This window comes from Zea mays, chromosome 3 (assembly GCF_902167145.1).
Source record: "Zea mays cultivar B73 chromosome 3, Zm-B73-REFERENCE-NAM-5.0, whole genome shotgun sequence".
Lineage (NCBI taxonomy): Eukaryota > Viridiplantae > Streptophyta > Magnoliopsida > Poales > Poaceae > Zea > Zea mays.
Window position 1 is genome coordinate 161,781,350 of NC_050098.1, and position 26,794 is coordinate 161,808,143.

Sequence of the window (26,794 nt, forward strand, 5' to 3'; positions counted from 1 at the left end):
CGGCTTCCCGGAATAGCTGCTCAGAAGTGGTCGGTGCCTTCTGTAGTATGGCTCGGACGAAGGCCGAGTCATTGGATCCCCGGTAGAAGTCCTCGATCACTGCTGGTTCCGCGACCTCGGGGATACGATTTCTCATGGTCTGAAACCTTTTGAGGTACGACCGGAGAGTTTCGTCCCCTCGGCGTTTGATGGATTTGAGGTCCCATGGTTGCGCCGGTTTGTCGGAGAGAGATTGGAAGTTGGTGGTGAAGCACCGACTGAAGTCGCTCCAGTCGTCGATGCAGTGTCGGGGTAGGTGTCGCAGCCATTGCAGCGCGTCTTGCCCAAGGACGATAGGCAAGTACGCGTTCATCACATCTTTGGTCGCCCCAGCGGCTCGGTCGGTAATGGTGTAGATGGCCAGCCAGCCTCCCGGATCCTGCTTGGGCTCATATTTGTCAACGTTGGAGACCTTGAAGTTAGGGGGCCACTGAATGGCCCGGAGGCATGGAGTAAGCGCCGATACTCCACATGTGTCCTCTTGTCGTCGATGATGATGTCTGTCCCGGGGAGGGGAGTGGTTGTCGTGGTGCCTCGACCGTCCCCGGGTGGTGCCACCAGTCGAAGCCGTTGCCGACTCAGTTCTGGTGGCCTGACTCCGTGCCGGGATGTCGTGATCCCGGTCATATTCCTCTCGGCGGCGAATCTTGTTCTCGTGTCGTCGTTCGTGCGAAGCGTTGATGGAGCTCCATGCGTCCCGACGACTGTTGATGGTGTGTCGTAGATCGCTCGGCGGATGAGCGAGTGGTAGAAGGTGGTTGGCTGCTCGAGTGAACAGTCGTTGATTTCCCTCGGCATCTGGAGTCCGGGGAGGCCATCGGCTATCCGAGCCAATACTCCACCAACTTCACTCGGCGTGTTCATGGCTCGGGCGAAGTCGGGGTTCAGGTTGTGTCCGAAGAGTGGATTCTCTCGACGTTGCCTTGTTTCTTGCTCAGCCTGCTCTTGTGCCTGTCGACGGTCACGTCGTCGAGAGTTCCTTCTTTCTCTGAGGACCCATTCTTCTGGAGTTTCTCCCACTTCTGAGACCTCGTCTCGTGATACGGGCTGCGCCGGATCCCGTTCTCCGGCTTCATGATGTCGCCGAATATTTCGGCGTCAGTTCCTCCGCCGGCGAAATTCCCGCTGAAGAGGTTCTTCTCCTGGTGCAGTCGGTTCATCGTCGGAGATAGGATTTGATTCCACTCTTCCCCCGATGAAGAGGATGTCGGGGTAGAATGGAACAGTTGTCGCGACGATTCTCTTTCTGCCCTCCTTTGAGGACGGAGGCACAGAAATAGCAGCTTGACGATCCTTTGCCTCATTCGCTTCCTTTTTCCTTGTGATCCGTGTCCATTTTTCCGTCGGAGAGGTGGACAGCGGAGTTCTCCGGGTAGACGGACCCCCGGCTCCTAGCTTGCTGAAGGTGGTCTTTTCTCGGAGCGCTGGAGGTTGCGCTTCTTCCTGCTTCGCTTCGCTTTTCTTGGAGATCTTTGAGGAAGACTTTCTTTCTCGTGGATCCGCGATGCGATGCAGAGTTCCCTCTTCATCTGCTACAGATGAAATAGTTCCAAAGCAGAACACGGACCCGGGACGGAGGATGATCTTGTGCTGGAAGGTGAAGGCCACTGAGCTAGCTTGGATCAGTGACACACCCCCTACCTGGCGTGCCAGCTGTTGGTGTTTTGGGTCTGACCGCACACCCGGGGTTGCCCCTCAAGGTGCTTTTTGGAGTAGGACGGTGTTACCGACTGTAGCTCGATGGTTCGTGCTAGATGCACGAGAGATAGTGGACAGTTGTGTACAGGTTCGGGCCACTTTGAGATGCGTAACACCCTACGTCCTGACAAGAGTACTTTATGTGGTGGGTTACAAGGAGGCTTTCTAGTGTTGGAAACGTAGAGAACCGGGTGGGTGGCTAAGTAGTGAGGTCTATATTTTTGAAGGGGTGCCCCCTAGGCCTTATATACTCGACCGTGGGGTGTTACACGCGGATATGATAACGACGTGTGCCTAAGTAATAGTGAACTGACTGAGTCTATCTTCCTATAATTCAGCCGACCCATCCTCGCTCGGTTCCGATGTATGAGGCCCCTGCGCGGGAAGGTCGGGTCACTGTTGTGATCACTCCTCGAATTCATCGGGTCGTCTAGGCTTGCGTCGATCCAGTCTTGTGTCAATCCGCTTCACTAGACGTTCCTCCCCAGGCCCACGAAGGGATGACCTTGCGAATTATTGGGCCCACGGGCCTCTCGTGAGGTCTCTTATCCTTCTGGTGGACCCGGGGGATATCTGTCCCCCACACGCCGACAAAACATCGAAGGTCGCAACCTCAATCAAGACTTCGTTGCGGTAGCACCTCAAACCCCAGTGGGCGCCCGGTTCCAAACGGGTGTCCCCTTGACCGGCGTGGGCTGCACCACCCTCGCGGATCATCTCCGCACGGCGTCCTGGCCATCCAAGTTCCGGCCACACCTGCCGGAAAAGTACGACGGTACATCAAATCCGTCGGAATTTCTGCAGGTATACGACACCACTATCACAGCATTAGGTGGAAACACCGTTGTGATGGCGACATATTTTCATGTCGCCTTGTCTGGGCCTGCCCGGACTTAGCTCATGAATCTTGCCCCAGGATCAATCTATTCCTGGGAAGAGCTCTGCGCGCGGTTCACAGCGAACTTCGCCAGCGCTTACCAACAGTATGGCGTGGAGGCCCGCCTCCATGCAGTGAGGCAGGAACCCGAGGAGCCTCTCCGGATGCTTATCTCTCGCTTCACCAAGGTGCGAGGTACTATACCTCGCATTTCCGACGCTTCCATCATCACGACCTTCTGTCAGGGAGTACGTGATGACAAAATGTTGGAGAAGTTGGCCACGCATGACATGGAGACTGTCTCCACACTCTTCGCTCTGGCCGACAAGTGCGCTAGAGCCGCCGAGGGCCAGGCATGGCACTCGGCCCCACAAACCGGGGATGCCCAGTTGGGTGGCTCGGGTGCCGTCCCCCGGGACGGTAAAAAGAAAAAGAAGGGCCATGGCCACGAGAAGCCGCGGTCAACCGCTCTGGTCGTCGTAGCTGCGACTGGGGGACGGGGCGACCGCAACAAACACCCACAGCCGCAGAGGGGTAATAGTGGCTCATGCCCTGTACACCCCAACAGTCGCCATACCACCACGGAGTGTCGCGAGATCATCGACCTCGTGAAACGCGTCAGCGAGCGGCGCGAGCAGTCTTCCAGGGACAGCTCCCCACCTCGTCGTCGACCTAGCAAGAAAAGGGTCGACGACGGCGAGGTGGCTGCGGCTGAACGGGACCTCGGGTATCAGTCACCCGAGGGGGTCCTGAAGGATGTCATCACCGGAGACTCTAACTCCGGTGGCGACAACTAGACGGCCCACCGAGGGACCCCGTACTCCCCGGTCTACGGGGCCGAAGCCTGCCTTCCCCCTGAAACCCTTCTGGACTCCCCACAGGTCTAGTCTTTTGATAAGTCTATGCAGAAACGGCTGCAGCGTAAGGACGTGGACTCTAACAGTGAACGCAGATGGGAACCCTAGGTCGGGACCTAGCCCTATGGCGAGTACTGAACCAAGGAGGGTTCCGTAAATGCTCCCCCAGCTAGGAGGAACCATTCAAGGTGTTGGAAATGTGCTGACCCCGGGGTAACCACCTTGCTACAGCTGGAGCACCTCTTCCTAACCTCTGGAGCATCTCTGTAAGTTCTATCCATAGGAGCAAGTCTGAGGGGTTGAGTTTTTCTGCCTTTTGTAACTAGGTTGCGCATACGTGTACGCCAGCCCGGTGAGGTCCGCCCTCATAAACCCGGCCTATTGGCCTGCACCCATGCATGTCGAAGTTATAAAGAGAAGATTTACCCCCTCAGATGTGCTCCTATGACAGTTTTATCCTCCTGCCCCCGTGGTTTTATCTTGCAGTTCCCGGATATTATTTTTATCTAACCCACCCGTATAGTTCCTATCTGTCCTGGCATGATGACATCCGAATTGTGTAGCCAGGCTTGCAGTTTAGGACCCCTCTACGAAAGCAGGGGGTACGGTAGCCTGGGGACCGGTTCTAAAGAACAGGAGCTCGTTCCATGGGGTGGTCCGGAGCAGTGTGGCCGCTTAGCCTGGTTCCGTACCTAAAAGCCTGCACACTGCACCACTCTGTGGCGGGCACCTTAGTATTTGGAGCTATAGTCCTGTGGGTCCGACAACCTGGGATCCGGCCCTAGAGAATGGACACTTGTCTCCTGGGGTGGTCCGGAGCCGTGTAGCCGCTCAACCTGGTCCCGTACCGTGAGCCTGCACGCTCCACCACTCTGCGACAAGTGCCCTAGTATCTAGAACCACCATCCAGGGGTCCAGACACACAACTTGGCTTCCTAGACTAAAACCTGCAGGTCTCGTGCATGTATCAAAGGATGGCTAATGTCAGACGATGGGTCCTATGGGTGTACTACTGACGCTCCCTAGCCGAAGTTGTGTTCAGGTCCAGGTCCCAGTCGAGGCTGCCTCCTGGGGGTCGTTCCCAACTCTTTTAGGTATGCTAGCATCCAGTCTCGACACGTCGAGCCTACATCCCACGGGGGCCAGGTACCAAGGAGGAGTCGGTAACACCACACACAACAGAGACAAGTGGTACACAGATAAGTGCTAATACTGCTTGATAAATAGTACTCAAAAGTTCCTTACAAAAAGCAAAGTTATTACATCCGCCTTCAAGCAGAGTCCTAGCTCCATCCCTACTCTACAGGTATGGACTACTCTGCACCAACAGGGTCGCGTTGAAGGCTAGCTCCGAGCAGCTTGCCAGCGGCGGCGACCACCTCTGCACCAGCGGCGGTGACCACCTCTGCACCAGCGACTCGCCAGCGGTGGCGACCACCTCAGCGTGTGCGCCATGGCGAGGAGGCCCTCGCCCCCGTCCTCCTACGGGGGTGAGGACAAGACCATCCAAGAACGCGGCCGCCACCCCCACGGCGTACGACGTCTTGTACGACCCCCCGGGCGGCGTTGGAGCAGCGTGTCCTGCGGTGGCCAGCGGTGCAGGGGGTGCAGCGGATGCGGTGGACCTGCGCACGGTGCGACCGTCGCCCGTGCGGTGGACGGGCAGCCACGCTCTGCTTGGCGGCGGGAGGCGGCGTTGGAGGTGGCACCGAAGCCATCAAAGCCAAAGAGATGGAACCCCAGCACGGCTTGCTTCCCACCCCAAAGAGTCGGGGCGCGAGGGATGGAACCGTGGCTCAACCCGATGTCCACCTTCACGAGGCTGGTGATCATCCTTCCCCCCGAATGCTGGAGGAAGAAGTGGGAAGGAGCGTCGCCTCCACGGACATCCCGCGGAGGTAGGCAATGATGGTCGCCTGAAGGATGAAGCAGGGCGTAACGTGTAGAGGCTAGAGCCAAGCCCCTCTAGCAGCAGCACGAAGAAAGACAGGATCGGCAGCGCCAACCCGCTAGGGAGTTTGGAAACGAAGAACGCAAACTCCCCGGCGGTGAGGTCACCGTAAGGAGCGACACCGATATGGGTCCTTCCAGCAAACGCCAGCACACCCCATCTGAGCGGGTTGCGCACTAAGTTGAGTGCCACCTCGGGCTGGAGGCGCTTGGGAGGGTCTAGCAAGGCCATGGCAGCTACAATGACATAAGAGTGCGGAGAGCTCGGGGGCAAAATGGCGCTGCGAGCGATGAGAATGGCTACCACGCTCGGGGGAGTCCCTTTTTAAAGAAGGATTCCCCCACGGACGCAGCGTCGCAGAAGACCTCGCTCGATGTGCACCAAGGTGACCCAGTCTCTGGCACGGGGGCTCGGGCCCACGAGTCATACTCCTTGGGCGTCGGCCTCCGTATGCGGAGAAGGCGAACCGTCGCATGAGGAGCACGCCACCGCCTGTGGTGGTGCGTCCCTTCACCTCCACCGAAAGCAGCGAACCAGTCTGCCGTGTAAGGAATACGCCACCGCCTGCGGTAGTGTTCCTCTTCGCCTCCGTTGAAACCAACAGCCCAGACTGACACGGGGGCCCCGGCCCACGAGTCACTCTCCTTAGGCGCCGGTTCCTGGGTACAAAGAAGCCGAACCGCCACTCGCGCCAGTACCGCGCCTCCTCGGGGCCGCTGCAGAAGGCGGAGAAGTTAAATTTTCAAAACCAATGTAGCGGTCTCGAGGCACCCCGCGCATGGCCCAACAAAGCCATTAAGTGCGAAGGTGATGGGTCAGTCAGCCGTGAGGACAGGCGTGATAGTTGGCGTGACCGAAGGTGGACCGGCGGTAATTACGACAGCGAGCACACAGAAGCAGCGAGCCAATCGCCAATCAAACTTTGGCCCCACCTGCAAGCTCGTTCCCTCCCCTGAGGCGGGCCCGGGGGCCATTGTCGGTACCCTGAATCAGGGGTACCCCTTACTACAGTATGAAGACACGGTGCGTGTGCAGCTATCTCTGGCCGCATGGTGAACAGCACCCGACTCCATCACATGAGCGGTCCCAAGGACACCACGTGACCAGAAGAGGAGATATACTCTAGGATGCCATCAGTGGGTCTGGACCTCCACGAGAGAGCACCGGACCCCCTGTACACTCAACCCGGACCTCCGAGTACGGTCCGGGACTCCCAAGTAAGCAAGTCGGACCCCTTGTGGGATTCGAACCCCTCTGAGTGAGGTCCGGGCCACCTACAGCAAGGTCTCGAAACAGGGGATACCCTGGCCTATGTCATGGACAGGCAAGGGTCCGGTGCTGACGCGTGTCCGGACTTCGACCTGTGCACTTCCGCTCCCTGCTCAGGCGAAGGCCCGATGCTGCCACGTGACCTATCGCCCGTGACGTAAGCCAGCGGGCGGAGCCTGACGTAAGGCCTCTGGGCCGCGCTACCACTGCATTTATTGCGGAGGGAACACGCCACCTGTCTATCCCGCTGACAAGCGATGTGCCCCCTCGGCATTTAATGTGTTCTGTCCACTCGGCTGGAAGGCGGCGTCCAGGCCATCCTGCAGGCGGCGTGCCTGTCCAGTCCATTGTCAAACAGTACGCCCGTGCTGCGAGGTGCACTGTGTCCATCATCACTTATACGGTGCCAGGGACGCTTCCCCTGCACGCCGATACTACGCAGATCTCGGATGTTAGGGTGCAAGAAGATTGCTCCAGCAACAAACATTGGTTGCTCCAAGTATTACATCTGTTATGTTCCTGGGCCCACATGTTAGGGCTCAGTACCTATGTACGTGCCCTCCTTAGCTATAAAAGGGGAGGCATACAACGTTACAACAGAGGGAAAAAACACCCACAAGAGGCACACTTAGACGCTCACAAGTTCATACAAGCTCAATACATCACACAGTGGAGTAGGGTGTTACGCTCCGGCGGCCCGAACCACTCTAAATCCTTGTGTGTTCATGTGTTCTCCCTATTTTTCCAACTAACAAGCAAAACGCTTAGGCCCCTCCTCATCTTAGGATTTAGGGCGGGTGCATTCCGCCACCCGGCCGGAGAATTTCCTCTCCGACAATGATAGTAAAAAAGAACATGTTGAATAGTTTCATTACAATCATAGAAACAACATAATCTACTTCCATTTCAGTTTCTTTTTGCTAAGTTATCCTTCATTAAGATCACACCTCGTTGAAGACACCACAAGAATATTTAAATTTTTAGAGGTACTTTCAAATTACAAATCAGTTTATGATTGAAAGGAACATCTTGGTACATCATTGCCTGGTACATCGAGTGAGCAGTGAATTTTCCACACTTATGTATATTCCAAGAGAATGTGTTTCTTTCGTTTGTTAAGTTGACTTGAGTAATCATCCAATGAGTTTATCACCCACCAACGCTCGACGACAAGAGATATTCAACGGTGTTGTAGACATAATTGTCTTAATTGTATCATGCGAGTGGCGTACAACCTGGTAATGATTAGAATACAACTCACTTAGAGGCTGTTGGTGTACCCAGGTGTTGTCCCGTAACCTAGCTTGTGATCCATCCTTAACTATAAAGGACCCACATGCCAATAAAAGGTCCCTTACATTCATCAGGCCTTTCTAAAAATGAGAGTCATGTGGTTTGATCACAGTTTGTGTTAAGCATCTTGTCCTTAGATATTTATTTCTAATAAGATGCTATAATTAAGTTGGCTAAATGCTAAGGTGAAGGAGAGAGAAGATGAGAGAAGTGGGCTGTAAATTTATAGCCGACTTGGACACAAGAACCAGAAGCTTTATGAGAGAGATATGTATGATCCAACATTAATAGTGAATATATATATTTATAGGCTAAATGACAGGATACAAGAATCCTTACTGTTAGCGGTCATCTATATTATTAAACTTGCTCTCATCCGCGCCCCCGACCATAGCTTGTGCCGCCTCCCTAGTGCTCGCCCAGGGGCAGACCTAGGTAGTGTTTTGCATAAGCCTCCGACTACCCTACAATTTGGTTTAAAAAACTACTCTGTAGCATTCAGGCTAAAAGAAATAAATTTATGTAACTAGCAACCGAATTTGTTGAATTAAACGTATTATATGGCATTTTTGTTAATTTCTAATCATGTACCGAGAAGATGGAAATTAGATGTGTGTGGTAGCAAATTATATAGGGCACTAGGTGAATGCCCGTGCGTTGCGACGACACACAAACATATTTAATATCCATAAAATAAAAAATAAATTTAATATTAGAGTGAACATATGGTTCACATATCAGATATTAAACTGATAAGCACAAATATTACACCTTAGCTAAAAGGCTGAGAAATGTATGAGACCCGAGGTGGTGGTATGTGGGAGCGTTGCACTACGTGTAGCTTCCTATCGTGTTAGACAGAAATAAGACAACATCCTCAGTGTTACAACAGCACTACATTGCTCGACAGTAGCAAATAGGTAGTGTTACAACAACACTACATTCCTCAGGTGTGTTCCCCTATTTTTTTATTTTTTGGATGAACACTAATGGTTATGAGGTGAATAAAGTACCCTGCTATGAGTTTGAGATAATTCAATGTTGTGTGAGAAAGAGCAAAACCTTGACACACTTTGCCCACCTGAACCAGCACGAAACTTTCTCCGGCAATCAGTAGGGTTCCAATGTCGCAGGATCCACCTCGAGGGATTTGGGATCTGTCTAAATGTACACACCGCGCTCTTGTCTGCTGCCTGGCACTGTGTTGTCAAGGATCAACGCGACAAGGAGAGCCACCACAACGTCGATGGATAGGAGCGCGTTCAATGCATAGTTCAGCTGCAGGACAATTTAGACTGTCAGTAATTCGATTGATGGGAACACATTCTAGCTGCACGGGTAAGGAAGGCAGCAGAGCTCACCCCGCTGCTGGCTGTGTGAACTGGTCCACTTGACGCTGCAGCATATGAAAGAAGATAGCTGGGCAAGATTAGGTTGGAGCTGGGTTCATACTGCTGAAAGTATGCGGGTATCGACAAGGAGATGAACAGGGTAAATCCAACTATTATCATGTTCCTGGAGCTTGCTGCTTGGGTGTATCGCAATGTGGACATACCAAGCGCGACAATTAGCGCCCAGGTGAAGCACAGAACAGAGGCGGCCAAGGCAAGAGGTATAGATGCTAGGAGAGCTCCGATTTTACCTACAGGCAAGGAGCTCAGCTTTAGGAAGTCCGCACTTCATAAAAAATGATGGGACATAATTGTAGTATAGAAGTCGCATCATACCAAAGAAGGAGAAGATGACATTAGTTAGTAAGATATAAAGCGATACAAGTGAGGGGGGACATGCCCAGTCAAAATGATTTAAATACAAATAGGTATTAAGAAAACACAGGCAAGGAGACAAAACGACAAGATCTGATTAAGTTTTGTTCATCAAAAGAGAGCTGCAAGGATATACCAGAGTGCACAGAAGAACCAACAGAATGAGGGGCATGCTGATTTCTACACAGCTGCAAGCCTGAGGGAAACCATAACTAAAAATGCCAAACCCACTGCAACAATAGTTGGTGCCACCACTACTGGATTTATTAACCTGTGAAGTCAGGGATTGAACATATTCAGTTTCTGTGAGGTGTATTCTAGATTGTAGAGTTCTGCATTTGTGTTTCTGGACATACCTCAGAAACAGTGAAATAAGACCAGTGTATCCTAATATTATCTGGAATACTGAACCAACAAGTATAGCCCCCTGTAGTTCCCTCATTATGTGCTTGAATTTCTGCATATCAAACGAAACACATTTAAGTTAACTGAGGAATGTTTGGATTAATAAAAGTGGAATGCTTTCCCACAACCTACAATGCTAAATCCTGATGACAGGTTTGACTGAATGTTAAACATAGTTCAATGCAAGCTCAGGCCATTCCAGAACAAAACCTCGCATACTACGAAGGAAATATCAACGGGAATTGGATCAACATCAACACATCGTTACATGAAGATCTTGGCTGCTATGTAGGTCAAAGCAGATCTCCTTTGTATCCTTATAATAGAACCAGGATCATTAGGGATTTAGGGAGTAAAGATGAAAAAAGTTTCTAAACTGATGCCCTTCTGTGAGAGACAGTGGTTCATGGGTATTTGGTAGTCTGCATACACATGAGGTTAGTGTCACCCTGACAATAGATGAGGGCAGGCAAATTCAACCGCCAATTGACTCCATTCATGGGTACAAAAGAGCTTGGAATATATGTCAAAATTTACTAATTTAGCTCACAGCACATATACTTTATGAAAGAGCTCTTTTGTTTACTTCCTTCTATGCTATCATGTCAATTTGCAAGGTTTATAAGAAATTACTATCAACTTCTAAGGCCAGACACCAAAGTTATCTCAAGTTCCATTGTCTGCACTCTGCACCATTATCTGAACACCTGGTAGACAAAAAGAAGAGATTGTCCCAGGAATCCTCCAAGTGATTTAGCTTCGATGGATCTCCCCTTTTCAAACAGACCCCAAATTGGATCCTAAATGCACTGGCATTTATATCCAACAATAAGTTGAGCTTGACATACTACATGATGTCACCCCATTTGAATCTCTCAGAAATCCCATATGATGCAGGACAAAAGGTGCAGGTAAAGTAACATGGGCTCTGGGATGAATCATACATTGTCAGTAAGATTTCTGAACTCCTCGGAGTTTGCAATTACCAACGCTGGAGCCAAATATACAAAGGAGCTTCCTTGAATCAGTGGAAGTCGAGAACCCAAAAAAGTATGTAGTATTGTAGTAAGACCAGAGACTAATAACATGGTGGAGATGACTGTTGCGGTATCCTCCTGCCACATTAAATGAATTCATCATTTGAAGGTGGTTTTCAGTGTAAATAAGTGCAATTAAGAAAAGAAGGAAAGCTTCATACATCAGAACCACCCATTGCAGGTACGAGTATCAAAGGAACAAAGACAAGTGAACCAGTTATTGACAGCTAATGTTGCATGCCATAAAATATTAGTAGTGCTGCAATTGGAAAAAGAAAAATATGTCAATAGTTATCACAACAGTTATAATTAGATTGACATCAAATCAAAAAGTCAAAGAATCACATATCAAATACGGATAATTATTTTCCCTTAGTTGATAAACTACGGAAGCCTTCCTACCAAACTTTTCCCTCATAAAGAGCGGCCTGCTCCCTGACGATCCACGTAGCCTGCGCCTCCATGAGCCACATGCCCCGACCGGTCAAGGCAACCGTGAACTCACGTTCTTCAACGGCTAGTGAACTGTGGCCACATGCCCTCTGCGAGCTGCGCGCTAGAGTAGGACATTGTGATGCCCCCGTCACCGTGCTAGAGTAGGACATTGTGATCATCCACTCCTATTAACTAAGAAAGGTGTTTAGGGTTCCCTTGTATTATCTTCTACATGTAACTTGGATTCGCTATAAAATCTAAGTACAAAATCACCTTGGATAAAACTATAGCAATCTTATATCCTAACATCCATGTAACTGCACCAGGTATTCTAGACTACAGATTCCAAGGTTTATTTAGTGCCACAATTTTACATATAATAACGTAGATAAAGAGTGCATAACATTACCTCCCAAATTTCTTGTTGGCCACATATTAGATAGTCAAGTTCTTGAGGTGAAAATATGAGGAGGGATGACATGCCAAAAACCTATGAAACATTAAAATACACAAGAATTATTGGAGTTAACTGAACAAAACAAAATCAGAACAAGTGGAATTAATATAGATTGTATTAAAGCAATGCCAATGAGGTTGTAATTGATTTTATATGGATCAGAGCAGCTAACTAATAGCTATTTAAGAGGTATAACTAATTTGCTGATTATAAAGTTGCAAATTGTAATAAATAATGACATTGCAACACAACTAAGTTTCCTGATAGGGGAAATTTCTTCAACTAAAATTCAAACGTAAGTAATATTTGACATTAAATGAACAAGAAAAATCCAGGTTACAACTGCGACAACTGTAGTTGACTGTTGATTGCACTCCTTCAAGCTATGCCAAATAAAATAATCAGTCTAACAGACTGACAGGCATCGAACACAGCAAGAAATTAAATAACTCGCAACAAGTTATCAGGGCGAAGGTTTAATTTAAATGCTCAAAACTTAACATTGTTCACGTCCACTGCCACTTCCCAGTACCAAATTCCTAGGCAACAACTTTAGCATCAAAACTATGGTTTTTGAAGTACATAAGGAGACCCAACATAACATCCAGAATCAACGAAATAGAGGAGATATCCAAAGGGCATCATATTTATGCATTTTCGGTCATAGGGTACTCAAAGACCACATCTTTCCCACACAGCCTGCGGTAGACTGCAGTGCAGGTCTCCAGCTTGTATTCGGTGTTGTTCCTCTCCTTTGGGTCCAAGAAAATCTGAATGACATTACAAGAAAAGGTTAAGTAACTTGCTGCATGATGTTAGCCATGAAACCATAAATGTATCCAAGCAATTCTAGGTAACAAAAGTCAAGGCAAAATTTTAGATGTTTTTATACAAGTGAATACAGTTCAGTAGAGATGCCAGTGGCATCCTTCAGTTCCTCAGTAGGACATGAAGGGAGGATGGAAGCATCTACCTTGATAATCTTGGAACCATCCAGACGGTATCTGACACGCTTCCCCACAATCTCGGCTGGGTAGACAACATCCTCCAAGATGCCATCGTGAACAGCAGTGAGAGTCCTGGTGCGAGGGCGCACAACAGCTGAACCCTTCTTGGGTGGCCTCACGATCCTCCTTGTAGCAACAATTACCACATCCTGTGCCAGGTAAAACGCATGATAAGCATTCTTGCAAACTTGACTCTAATATTATATACCAAACAAGACTGTTCAGCCAAAAAATTCTAAACATATGCTGGGTACAAAAATCACCATAAGAACCAGACTCATAACAAGATGCATATTATGACAAAAGACATATCTATATCACACAGACACTAAGCACTAACAAAACAAAAAGAAGCAGCATATGTAGTACAAGTAGGCATGCCTAACAATAACATGTATGAAAACTACAATTGGTAATGTGGGGTCAGAAGTTTCTGAAAATCCAAAAAAGTGATGAATCAAATGGATATTGACAATCAATCGTGACATGTTCATGACAACCAATTTTACGCTAGTGTAATAGAATTACAATAGAATGGAAACTTTGATGCTACATCTCCTAATCATGATAATCAACATAAGTTGCATAAATCTATGTAATCTCATGCCCACTAAATGCATTACCCCGTTCAGGTTTATGTAGTAGCTACAATCAGCATATAAACCTAAACCACGAACAACAGTAGAAAAAACAAAAAAGAGAAAATCACCTTGCCGCTGAATTTCTTCTCCAGCTCCCTGACGAGTCTGACATGGATCTTCCTAAAGGCCTTGCGCAGGCGGTATGGGACGTGGATGACAACAGCCTTCCTGCTCCCGGTAACATCCATCTGGCTGCAAAGTCACAACAAACATCCTCACCAAATGTCACAACCATGCACCACATGCTACTACATCTCAACAGGCGATAGAAGATAGAAAGAAACGTTATGCATACATAGCATTGTTGATGTACAGGTCCTTGAGGTCGCTCTTGAGCTCCTGGTTCCCATTCTCCAAATCAAAGAAAGCCTACAGGTACAACAAGTCAAAAAGCACATCACAACCCCGACACATTGGCAACCACAAACAAACAGAGCAGCAGTTCAAGGAAAATAAACGCAGTAAAAGGAGGAGAGAGGAGGTGGGTTGGCGCTATGCTCACCTGGGCAACGGAGTCCTCGAACTCGGAGGGCTCAAGGCCCTTCTCCTTCTGGATCTTCTTCCTCGCGGTGTACATCTTGCCTTCCCTTCGCCACCGGACCCTGCGGCCAAGGAGGAGATTCGATAAGTAGAGCACGGATCAGCAACCAGCGCAAGGGGAGATGATAACCATAGAACGCGAGGGCAGATCGATGGAGGCGCAGCCGAAGTGAGCTGAGCCAGTGCTCCTCACACACGAGACCTACAAGTACAAGCATGACAGCCAAATCGCATCAGTGGGGGCACTGCAGTGTGCTAGGAATCATAGGTCATTTCGTCAGGGATGAGGATGAGGGCGTTGCAATCAACCAAGCACGAGGGTGTGTACCTTGACGGGGTCGGACGCGGCGACGCGGGATCCGGCGGCGATGGCGCGGAGGGGCGCGGAGAGCGCCGCCATGGGTGGGGGTGGGGAATGGGAGCGGGCGGGCAGGCCTGCGCGTACGGTGTGCTAGGGTTTGACCGACGCCGCGAGGAGGGGGGCAGGAGCGAGGAGGTTTTGCCTTTCGGGCTCGGAGGCGAGCGGGCAGCGGAGGGCGGAAGGTGGTGACACCGCGGAAGCGTTCAGCGTGTCTGCGTGTGATCGTTCCTCGAGCGGGCAGCGGGGCTGCGGCAGGAACGCCATGCGTGGGAAGGGATCGCGGGGGCTGCGGCAGGGAAGCGGATGCGCAGGGACGAGTGCGGGAGAGACGTGGGATGCGGCAGGGGCGTTGGATGCGGGTTGGACGCTCTGGATGTGGCAGAACGTGCACCACGGTTGGCTGTGAATGCCTACAATAGATACTTAATTAGTAGTAGAGAAGAGATAGAGATTACATGTAAAAAAATTGTCCTGGGTCTGCCACTGTGCTCGCCGACGCCGCCCTAGCGCTCGCCGCCGCTGCATGCCCTAGCGTTGGCCACAGCCAGCGGTCAGGCAATAGGTCACCCCGGTTTCCCGTGTGGCCGGTGGCCCTGCCTGGCAGCCTCCCCATGGCCCCACTTGCCCGCTGGCCAGTGGGCCGTCGCCCGCGACACTGGCCTTCCAGTTGAGCACTCCTCAACTCACGGTTCCTAAGCTACTGCGTCATTGTGGTCTCTGCGTGGTTAAATGTGTGTTGAGCCAACAGGTGCAATTATAGCAGGAGTGGTATAAAGCTTATTACTATTGAATAATGTGGTGAAATTCCGAAGATCAGATCAAAATGCATTAGGGCCTGTTCGTTTGCGCCGGAATTCATCCCAGAATCGTTCAGCTAACCAAACCTTATATAAATTAGACAAGCAATCTGGCTAGTAATAATTCCGGGTGGCCAATCCCCAAGAATCGAACAGACCCTTAGCTAAATTTGAAATTTATCTGCGGGTCTGTAGCACACATGCTTAGTTGGTAGTTACAATTGAACGTGAGAACTGCAAAATCATTTTTCACGGTAATATGTGGATATAAATATGCTAGCGTCTCTTCTCTTGCTCATGCTTCATAGAACACTAATCCTTTTATATCATTGAGGACTTGAGGTTTCAACTTCTTTACGCGAAAAAACTATTATGGCACATTATATAAAAAAAATCTAGGTCCGCTACGGCCAACAATCACCCGTAATAGAAAAAGAAATCAATTCTTAGGCTGTCTCCAGCAACGTCCTCTATATCTATCCTCTATATCCGTCTTTTATAGTCTTCTCTAAAAGTTTTCATCCTCTATATCTCTTTCTTCTCCAACAACGTCCTCTAAATCACGTCATCTATACTCAAATACATATATTAGAGACATTTCTTATTTTATTTTTTTACATACGTATTTGTTATACTCTCAAGTATAGTGTACATATTTTAGTTTTGTTAAACCAGTTATTTAAAGTATTCAAATGGATAGAGGACCATTTAGAGAAACTCTATATAGAGAGAATTTAGCAGCGTCCTCTAAATTTAGAGGACCGTTTAGAGGACGCTGCTGGTATAGATGTCCAAACAGTGCGGGCCGCCCGTTTAGCCCGTGGCACGACACGAATTTAGCCCGGTCCAAACACGGCCCGGCACGGTCGGTTACGTGCCCGGGCCGGCACGGCCCGTTTAGTGGGCCGGGTATGGGCAAATACGGTGGCCCGCGTGCTTTGGCCCGGCCCGGCCCGATAAATGGGTTGGCCCGACGTCGGCCCGCATATTTATGTAAATACTAAATATGTAAATACATTTAATTCTCTTATAATATATAAATACTAAATACGCGGCCAAACATATATAAAATGCATACATAAATATAAAATGCATACATAAATATTTTGTTGTCTTAATATATGTAAATAATATGTTAATATATATGATTAATTCTGTTAAATGTATGTATTTATATACCGCTCTATTGTTGGTTCGAGCCAGTGGCCGGCCCGGTACGTTGAGGTCCACCGGGCCAACGGGCCGGCCCGGCACGATTTTTCCCTGTGCGTGCCGGGTTTGGGTATGTCCCTAGGCACGTGGGCCAGCCCGACCCGGCTCGAAGCATCAACGGGTCGTGCCTGGCCCGGCCCTATTCGTACCGGGCCGAAACGGGTTCGGGCCAGATCCGTGCTGGGTAGCCCGTTTGGACATCTATAGCTGCTGGAGAGCATAGATTACTGTTTGGTCCTCTATATTTAGGGTAGAGGATCCTTTAGAGGACCTTGTTGGAGTCAGCCTTATCTGCTACGTATGCCAAGATAGATAGATAGATAGATAGATAGATACGAGCCTGAAATTTAATAGGATCCACAGCATAATATTTTATAGCAGCAGGAGAGAGGAAGTGACGTTTAAACAGCAGGAAAGCGATGGCCATCTCGTCTGACGAACTCGCGATGGCGTTTCATATATTTTTCTTTATCTCGGTTGTTCTTGTTCTGACAGTGACACAAGTGAACCACTGTTGGCTGATGATTGCTCCTAAATGTAAGTGCAAGTGAGCACGCACTGCATAGCTGTAACTGTAACGTAAGGCCCAGAAGTTATATGGGCCTTGGCCCACGTTTGTACTGGGCCTTAGGATTAAACGGAGTGGCCAGTGAGCGACAGCACAGAGAAAACTTGCTAAAAATATAGAGGAGACAGAACAGGTTTTTATTTATCTACCTATCTATTTTCTATTTTATTAAAAGAATAGAATCAAAATAAGTCTTTACTGTTGGTTGCGAGGGTCTATAAATTATAAAGTTATATATATATATATATATAGACTATTAGATTTTACTAAGACCTAAGGGAAAAATAAACGGAGTACTATAAAAAAAGAAAAACATTTACACAGTTAAATTTTATTTAAGCATTGAGAGTAAATAGAGCTTCATGAAAAATGTAACATGAACTGTTTTTTAATGATCTAACATTTTATATCAATTCTTCCACACCAAACTTAGTAGCCTAAACAATCTTAACAAAACTTAATTTATAAATAAAGAATATGATCTCAGCCTGAGTTTGAGAGAAACCTACCTTCTCAATTCTCACGTATCCTAGACTGTTCGCTTCATATTTGTCGGCGTTTCGAGACCGGGGGGTCCCTGGGTCGACGAGTGAAATGTCGCTGCGTGCCCCAGCCTAGATGGGTCGGCGCGAGGCCGAGCGCGAAGGGAGGAAGAAAGGCAGCCGGAGACGGGCGTGAGAGAGGTGGAAATCCCACGGCCTTCGTGTTCGTCCCGCGCCCAGGTCGGGTGCGCTTGCAGTAGGGGGTTACAAGCGTCCACGCGGGAGGGGCAGCGAGCGGCCTCACGCGAGCGCCTGTCCCGTCCTCTTCCCCGCACGGCCAACCCTCTGTAAGAGGGCCCTGGTCCTTCCTTTTATAGGCGTAAGGAGAGGATCCAGGTATACAATGGGGGTGTAGCAGAGTGCTACGTGTCTAGCGGAGGAGAGCTAGCGCCGTAAGTACATGCCGTCGTGGCAGCCGGAGAGGTTTTGGCACCCGGTTCGTGTGGTGTCGTGGCCGTCGGAGGAGCGCTGGAGCCTAGCGGAAGGACAGCTGTCGGGGCTGTCGAGTCCTTGCTGACGTCCTCTTGCTTCCGTAAGGGGGCTGAGAGCCGCCGTCGTCACAGAGCGTGCGGGGCGCCATCATTGCCTATCTAGCGGAGCGAGCCAGATGGGACGCCGGTCTTCTTCCCCATAGCCTGAGTCAGCTTGGGGTAGGGTAATGATGGCGCCTCCTGTCGACGTGGTCGGTCCGCGCCCTAGGTTGGGCGATGTGGAGGCTCCTCCGAGGTCGAGGTCGAGGTCGAGTCTGTCTTCCGTGGCCGTGGTCGAGTCCGAGCCCCTGGGTCGGGCGAGGCTGTAAAGCCCAAAAACTTGGTAGAAAAAAATATATCATGAAATAATAAAAGAAAGAGATAATATATATATATACACATATATCTAATCCTGAGATCTAAATAAGAGTATTTTCTCGTAAAAGTAATTATATACTAAAAGATATTTCTTCATAAAATAGAATAAGTAATAAATAATGAAGCTTTGGAATGAACCTCTAATGGACTAAACATTCGAAATACTTTCGTAAAATGAATATTTTGTGTTGCATATTGAAAACATTGCCTAAATAAATAAGGTAATAAACAAATGAATAAACTTAATACATGAACCTTGCATTTATGTTGAAATATATTTTTGGTGTGCAAATTAGAACTTTGTTTGAATTTAAAATCTAATTGGAATTTGAAAATAGGAAATAAAAAAAGGAAAACACTTTCCTGCGTTTGGGCCTAATGCCACATCCTCGGCCCATCTTCCTTGTTTCTCTCACGCACCAGCCAGCCCACCTCGACCCTCGGTGCTCCAGCCAATGACATCGGGTCCCACTCCTCAGTCTCCGTTGTGGCTCCACACGGTCTCCCGGATACCCGACCTATGACTCCACGTGACTGTGCGCCTATTATCGCTGACCAGTGGCCCCACCCTCATTGGTGGCTGACTTGTGGGCCTTGTCGCCAGGAGCCATCTTCCCCCTGATGGCTACAACTGAACCGCGGAACGGAGATCTCGCCGTGGCCATCGCTATCGGTGATTTGCTAGCGTAGCAGTCGCTCCTGTAATGGCGGATTCGGTTACCCCTTGCCCTCCGTAAAATTTGCGCCTGCTCTTCTATAAATAGCAAGAGCCTCGGCCATGAGCGCCAGCACCAGGTGATTCGCGCCAGGGTGATGTGGGGCGCGCTGCCATTGGGAAAATCGCACCGAGCTTCATCGAAGAGAGAGAAAGAGAGAGGGGTCGCGTTGTGTGCTAGCCGTGGAGTATTGACGCGGGCCGTGCGTGGCGCCTGTTGCTGTGGAAACGGCACGTATGGCCAACCATGGCGCCGTGGCGAGCCGGATCGGCTGCTGCCGGTCTTCACAAGGAGGAAGAATCGCTTGGCTTCGCCGTATCCACCATGCACCAGACCCCCGCGTGCGTCGGCGTGCAGGCCAGAGCTTCGCCCTGCCAAATCGCGCTGATGACCATCCCCTCCGGCGAGCTTGTAAAGGTCAGTGAGCCTATACTTGAATACAACGTACTGCTCCGTCTGGTTCCCGCGAAGAAGATCGTGGTCAACCGGGGGAGATGGGATGAATCCTCAATGGGGTCGACATCACCGTGCAATCCGCCCCGTGTCATGGACGGACCGCGCCGCATCCCCAAATTCCTCGGGTAAGTTCGTTTTGGGTTCGTTCTCCTCTCCGCCGCCCGTAGCTTCGTTCGTTTCGATGGAGTATGTCCAGCGTCGTGGGCTGTGGATTGTGGCAGAATGTGTTCTCGACCATGGCTTCTCCGTACCGGAGCTGGCCGCCGCCGTAGTGGCTTTTGGTTGGGCGTGTTGGGGAAGAAGGCCGTGGGGCCCTCCCTCGCTGGAGCGGCTCAGCTCATGATGTGCAGCTCCGGCATGGTGGCCGAGAGCCTCTCTCCCATGGCACAATGGAGGTCCACCGCGGGAGGGCCTGCGCGCAGCTGCGTTCCGGCTGATAGGAGGAAGATGATCTTTGGCGCGTTGGATGGGTTATACACGGTGGGGATTAGATGTGGGTTGTCCACCGCTGGATCTTTGGCGAACGGGTCGGATTGGAGGTTGTCGTGGGCAGATTCTGGCCCTTGATCGGTAATCCAAGGGTTCGCGTAGAATTACAGGTTCTGACGTCTATGGATCTAATCCATACCGCCCACCATTGATCGAACGGCCACGATTGGCCCATACCCCTTCGACCTGGGCATTTTGCGTAAACGACCCCGTGAATTATCTGAATCAACCCGCCGTCCCGTGCGGGGGAAAACTAAGTCTCGGGATAAATTGTGGATTAGCCCCCGAGCTCTCTGGATTTTATGCGCTCAGTCCAGTGACTTAAGAAAATAGGAAAAACAATATAGAAAATACTTTTCTAGCACAAAAATAATTCTAGAACTTGTGTAATTTCTAGAAAATCTATTTTAGCTCCGAATTGACCCATTCTAGTTGCAATAATTTTGTTTTAATATTGTCTATCAACTAGTAACACTATTTAGCCATGAAACTTAAGTTAAAATTGTTCATTAGGATTAATCTATTCTAAGCACTAAATAATTTCGAAAATTCATAACTTAATAACCGTAGCTTCGAATTTAGCAGTTCTTGTTTCTACGATCTTGTAGCAACGCATAGAATCTTATTATGCAGTTTGTTCTTATGTCTGGTGTGATGTTAATTTTGCCTATACACTGTTTGTTTGTATTGCTACGACTAGAGCGAGGTCACGTGTCATCTGAAGAGCAAGTTGATACCTGGAATCTCAAGTCTCAGGCAAGTTGTGCCCTTGATCACTTCTTTTTACCCACTCATGTTCTAATTAATCATAATGATCTGCATAGGTTAATTTTGATGGGACCCAATAGGTTACCCTAGTTTGATTATCTTTATACCTTGTTTACCACTGAACTTTTTGGGTAGTACTTGCTAGTGCTTTATGTGGTTTTGGGTATGAAGATACATTATTCATGATCACACTTTTATTATCTGTTTATTATCACTGTTCATGATAAGATCATTATGTTAATTGGAACATGGAGAACCACCCGGGAAAACAGTGCTACCACAAGGGTTTAATGGGACGCCCTTGGCCGATTAATTAGGAAAGCTAGTGGAAGACTACCTTACCCGAAAGGGGCAAGGGCAGTACGGGAGTGGTCAGTGTAGGGAGGCCCTCGGGAGGATTTTGCTGCGATGGCGGTCCTGCAAGGGATTCCTGCATTGGAGCTTCCTATAAACTGTAGCGGGTTTTCTGAAGCTAGTGGAACTTTGTAAAGGCCTCGTAGTGTTACCCAGCCTCGCCTCCTCGGTAGAGGTGTATGGGAAGTCGCGATCCCTTGGCAGATGGGTAACATGACTTGTGGGTAAAGATGCGCAGCCTCTGCAGAGTGTAAAACTGGTATACTAGCCGTGCTCACGGTCATGAGCAGCTCGGACCCTCACATGATTAACTTATGGAACTAAATTCAATTTGTCATATGCATTGCATCGCAGGTGATGATGTTACTTTTGTTCTACTATTTAATTGGGTTGGTATTTACTTATACTTAGTAATTGCTAATAAAATTTTGACCAACTTTAAAAGCAATGCTCAGCTCTAACCATCCTCTTTGGTAAGCCTTACACTTCACGTGAGCTCCCACCTTTGGCGAGTTCATGCACATTATTCCCCACAACTTGTTGAGCGATGAACGTATGTGAGCTCACTCTTGCTGTCTCACACCCCCCACAGGTCAAGAGCAGGTACCACAGGATGAGGCGCTTGGAGGATGTTGTGACGAGTTCGTGAGAGGTCTAGGTCGTCGTCTCCCAGTCAACTTTGGGTTGCTGGACCGTTGTCTCCATATAATGTATTTATTTATTTATTTTGTACAAAACTCCGATTATATAGTAAAGATGTGACATTTGATCCTGTGCCATGAATCATCATATGTGTGAGACTTGGTCCCAGCACACCTAGTGATTATGTTCGCGCCCGGGCCTTGGACCCCTAAAATCCGGGTGTGACAGAAGTGGTATCAGAGGAATGTTGACTGTAGGACGAAACCTAGATAGAATTGGACAACTTTTATTTACTTACCTTTGCTACTCTGATTCTTTTCTAAACTTTTCTTAATCTTTCCTTATCTATTTCCGCTTTACTCTGATTATTCTTACCTTTTCACTTCTAAAGACAAATGTGGATTTCACACTTTGAAATCCTGTACCTAAAGTGACCTTTAGGAATAGGAGACCTACTCTTAGGAACAAAAATAAAACTATTTTTTTAAGATATCTATATGCTTGAGTGCTTGTTCTTATGATTGTATGATTTGGATCTTTGATTGAGTGTGATGGGTTGTGGAGTGATGTCCATAATTACATCTGCATATACATATAAACATAAATAGAATTCATAAGATAACTAAACAACTTAGATTATCTATTTCATATAGATCTCTCTTATCTTAAAAGATTCTCTCTTATCTTAAAAGATTCTCTCTTATTTTAATAGATCCATCTTATCTTACAATATTTTTTCTTATCTTAATAGATCCATCTTATTCCAAAAAAAAAGATTCTATCATATCCTAATAGATCTTACTAACCTCAAAAGATTCCATCTTATCTTTATTGATCCATCTTATCCTAATAAGCATACTTATCCACCCTAGTTTAACAACCATGATCTAATGCAAATTAAATAGATCTTAACCAGTCTAATCTAGTCATATCCAACCTAATCTAGATTTTATCTAATCTAGTATGATCTAATTTAGAGTAAGTTACTTAATGCTGGTACAAAAGATAAGGCCATACCCTTCATGCACTTGAAACTAAACTAGTGCCTTAGACCAACTCAGCCACATGCATGAGATCTAACCCAACCAATAGAGTCATGATGGATTGTATAATCTATTTATCCCCACCTAACATCAAGCAAACTTTTGACCTACATCATGTAGTCTATCTCATCCATATCTATCCTAACCATATTCCCCAACCCCGATGATATGCACTCACCGCGAATCAATGAGACCAAGACCCGAGGAGAAAAGATCAACCTCGTCAAGGGAGGAGAGAAGTCAAACTCGACATTCAGATGCATTACCAGCCAGCATGGAGTTTTTCTCACCGTAAACTTTCTTACCCCATGCTATTCTTGCCCTAACCTAACCATCTCTTATATCCTACCTAATAAGTAGCTGGATACCTATGCTCTCCTAATCACCCACTATTGACAAAAATATATATGAGACCCTGGATTTTTGAACCAATTATAGATTAAAAACTGAATTACAAATCAATCCGTCTGTATCCCTTTTCTTACAAATCTTGAGGACGAGATTATTTTTAAGGGGGGTAGGATTTGTAAAGCCCAAAAACTTGGTAGAAAAAAATATATCATGAAATAATAAAAGAAAGAGATAATATATATATATACACATATATCTAATCCTGAGATCTAAATAAGAGTATTTTCTCGTAAAAGTAATTATATACTAAAAGATATTTCTTCATAAAATAGAATAAGTAATAAATAATGAAGCTTTGGAATGAACCTCTAATGGACTAAACATTCGAAATACTTTCGTAAAATGAATATTTTGTGTTGCATATTGAAAATATTGCCTAAATAAATAAGGTAATAAACAAATGAATAAACTTAATACATGAACCTTGCATTTATGTTGAAATATATTTTTGGTGTGCAAATTAGAACTTTGTTTGAATTTAAAATCTAATTGGAATTTGAAAATAGGAAATAAAAAAAAGGAAAACACTTTCCTGCGTTTGGGCCTAATGCCACATCCTCGGCCCATCTTCCTTGTTTCTCTCACGCACCAGCCAGCCCACCTCGACCCTCGGTGCTCCAGCCAATGACATCGGGTCCCACTCCTCAGTCTCCGTTGTGGCTCCACACGGTCTCCCGGATACCCGACCTATGACTCCACGTGACTGTGCGCCTATTATCGCTGACCAGTGGCCCCACCCTCATTGGTGGCTGACTTGTGGGCCTTGTCGCCAGGAGCCATCTTCCCCCTGATGGCTACAACTGAACCGCGGAACGGAGATCTCGCAGTGGCCATCGCTATCGGTGATTTGCTAGCGTAGCAGTCGCTCCTGTAATGGCGGATTCGGTTACTCCTTGCCCTCCGTAAAATTTGCGCCTGCTCTTCTATAAATAGCAAGAGCCTCGGCCATGAGCGCCAGCACCAGGTGATTCGCGCCAGGGTGATGTGGGGCGCGCTGCCATTGGGAAAATCGCACCGAGCTTCATCGAAGAGAGAGAAAGAGAGAGGGGTCGCGTTGTGTGCTAGTCGTGGAGTATTGACGCGGGCCGTGCGTGGCGCCTGTTGCTGTGGAAACGGCACGTATGGCCAACCATGGCGCCGTGGCGAGCCGGATCGGCTGCTGCCGGTCTTCACAAGGAGGAAGAATCGCTTGGCTTCGCCGTATCCACCATGCACCAGACCCCCGCGTGCGTCGGCGTGCAGGCCGGAGCTTCGCCCTGCCAAATCGCGCTGATGACCATCCCCTCCGGCGAGCTTGTAAAGGTCAGTGAGCCTATACTTGAATACAACGTACTGCTCCGTCTGGTTCCCGCGAAGAAGATCGTGGTCAACCGGGGGAGATGGGATGAATCCTCAATGGGGTCGACATCACCGTGCAATCCGCCCCGTGTCATGGACGGACCGCGCCGCATCCCCAAATTCCTCGGGTAAGTTCGTTTTGGGTTCGTTCTCCTCTCCGCCGCCCGTAGCTTCGTTCGTTTCGATGGAGTATGTCCAGCGTCGTGGGCTGTGGATTGTGGCAGAATGTGTTCTCGGCCATGGCTTCTCCGTACCGGAGCTGGCCGCCGCCGTAGTGGCTTTTGGTTGGGCGTGTTGGGGAAGAAGGCCGTGGGGCCCTCCCTCACTGGAGCGGCTCAGCTCATGATGTGCAGCTCCGGCATGGTGGCCGAGAGCCTCTCTCCCATGGCACAATGGAGGTCCACCGCGGGAGGGCCTGCGCGCAGCTGCGTTCCGGCTGATAGGAGGAAGATGATCTTTGGCGCGATGGATGGGTTATACACGGTGGGGATTAGATGTGGGTTGTCCACCGCTGGATCTTTGGCGAACGGGTCGGATTGGAGGTTGTCGTGGGCAGATTCTGGCCCTTGATCGGTAATCCAAGGGTTCGCGTAGAATTACAGGTTCTGACGTCTATGGATCTAATCCATACCGCCCACCATTGATCGAACAGCCACGATTGGCCCATACCCCTTCGACCTGGGCATTTTGCGTAAACGACCCCGTGAATTATCTGAATCAACCCGCCGTCCCGTGCGGGGGAAAACTGAGTCTCGGGATAAATTGTGGATTAGCCCCCGAGCTCTCTGGATTTTATGCGCTCAGTCCAGTGACTTAAGAAAATAGGAAAAACAATATAGAAAATACTTTTCTAGCACAAAAATAATTCTAGAACTTGTGTAATTTCTAGAAAATCTATTTTAGCTCCGAATTGACCCATTCTAGTTGCAATAATTTTGTTTTAATATTGTCTATCAACTAGTAACACTATTTAGCCATGAAACTTAAGTTAAAATTGTTCATTAGGATTAATCTATTCTAAGCACTAAATAATTTCGAAAATTCATAACTTAATAACCGTAGCTTCGAATTTAGCAGTTCTTGTTTCTACGATCTTGTAGCAACGCATAGAATCTTATTATGCAGTTTGTTCTTATGTCTGGTGTGATGTTAATTTTGCCTATACACTGTTTGTTTGTATTGCTACGACTAGAGCGAGGTCACGTGTCATCTGAAGAGCAAGTTGATACCTGGAATCTCAAGTCTCAGGCAAGTTGTGCCCTTGATCACTTCTTTTTACCCACTCATGTTCTAATTAATCATAATGATCTGCATAGGTTAATTTTGATGGGACCCAATAGGTTACCCTAGTTTGATTATCTTTATACCTTGTTTACCACTGAACTTTTTGGGTAGTACTTGCTAGTGCTTTATGTGGTTTTGGGTATGAAGATACATTATTCATGATCACACTTTTATTATCTGTTTATTATCACTGTTCATGATAAGATCATTATGTTAATTGGAACATGGAGAACCACCCGGGAAAACAGTGCTACCACAAGGGTTTAATGGGACGCCCTTGGCCGATTAATTAGGAAAGCTAGTGGAAGACTACCTTACCCGAAAGGGGCAAGGGCAGTACGGGAGTGGTCAGTGTAGGGAGGCCCTCGGGAGGATTTTGCTGCGATGGCGGTCCTGCAAGGGATTCCTGCATTGGAGCTTCCTATAAACTGTAGCGGGTTTTCTGAAGCTAGTGGAACTTTGTAAAGGCCTCGTAGTGTTACCCTGCCTCGCCTCCTCGGTAGAGGTGTATGGGAAGTCGCGATCCCTTGGCAGATGGGTAACATGACTTGTGGATAAAGATGCGCAGCCTCTGCAGAGTGTAAAACTGGTATACTAGCCGTGCTCACGGTCATGAGCAGCTCGGACCCTCACATGATTAACTTATGGAACTAAATTCAATTTGTCATATGCATTGCATCGCAGGTGATGATG

The 26,794-nt window shown here is 48.2% G+C and overlaps 3 protein-coding genes and 2 pseudogenes across 3 annotated transcripts; 2 read left to right on the plus strand and 3 right to left on the minus strand.

Moving 5' to 3' along the window:
• Positions 1–8,598: 8,598 nt before the first annotated feature.
• LOC111591248 (uncharacterized) lies at positions 8,599–8,781 on the minus strand (annotated as a pseudogene).
• LOC115101001 (nucleobase-ascorbate transporter pseudogene) lies at positions 8,898–11,280 on the minus strand (annotated as a pseudogene).
• On the minus strand, positions 12,545–14,665 carry LOC103650839 (40S ribosomal protein S7). Its single transcript, XM_008676424.4, has 6 exons — positions 14,601–14,665; positions 14,235–14,474; positions 14,028–14,101; positions 13,801–13,924; positions 13,058–13,240; positions 12,545–12,854 (listed from the first exon to the last, which is right to left on the minus strand). The coding sequence occupies exons 2-6, from the start codon at positions 14,307–14,309 to the stop codon at positions 12,732–12,734; spliced, it is 579 nt and encodes a 192-aa protein (XP_008674646.1). The 5' UTR covers positions 14,310–14,474; positions 14,601–14,665; the 3' UTR covers positions 12,545–12,731.
• A 4,612-nt stretch (positions 14,666–19,277) lies between these two features.
• On the plus strand, positions 19,278–21,017 carry LOC103650840 (uncharacterized). Its single transcript, XM_008676426.3, has 2 exons — positions 19,278–19,897; positions 20,962–21,017. The coding sequence occupies exons 1-2, from the start codon at positions 19,563–19,565 to the stop codon at positions 20,981–20,983; spliced, it is 357 nt and encodes a 118-aa protein (XP_008674648.1). The 5' UTR covers positions 19,278–19,562; the 3' UTR covers positions 20,984–21,017.
• A 1,976-nt stretch (positions 21,018–22,993) lies between these two features.
• Positions 22,994–26,050, plus strand: LOC103650841 (uncharacterized). Its single transcript, XM_008676431.2, has 2 exons — positions 22,994–24,945; positions 26,010–26,050. The coding sequence occupies exons 1-2, from the start codon at positions 24,611–24,613 to the stop codon at positions 26,029–26,031; spliced, it is 357 nt and encodes a 118-aa protein (XP_008674653.1). The 5' UTR covers positions 22,994–24,610; the 3' UTR covers positions 26,032–26,050.
• The last annotated feature ends 744 nt before the right edge of the window (positions 26,051–26,794 follow it).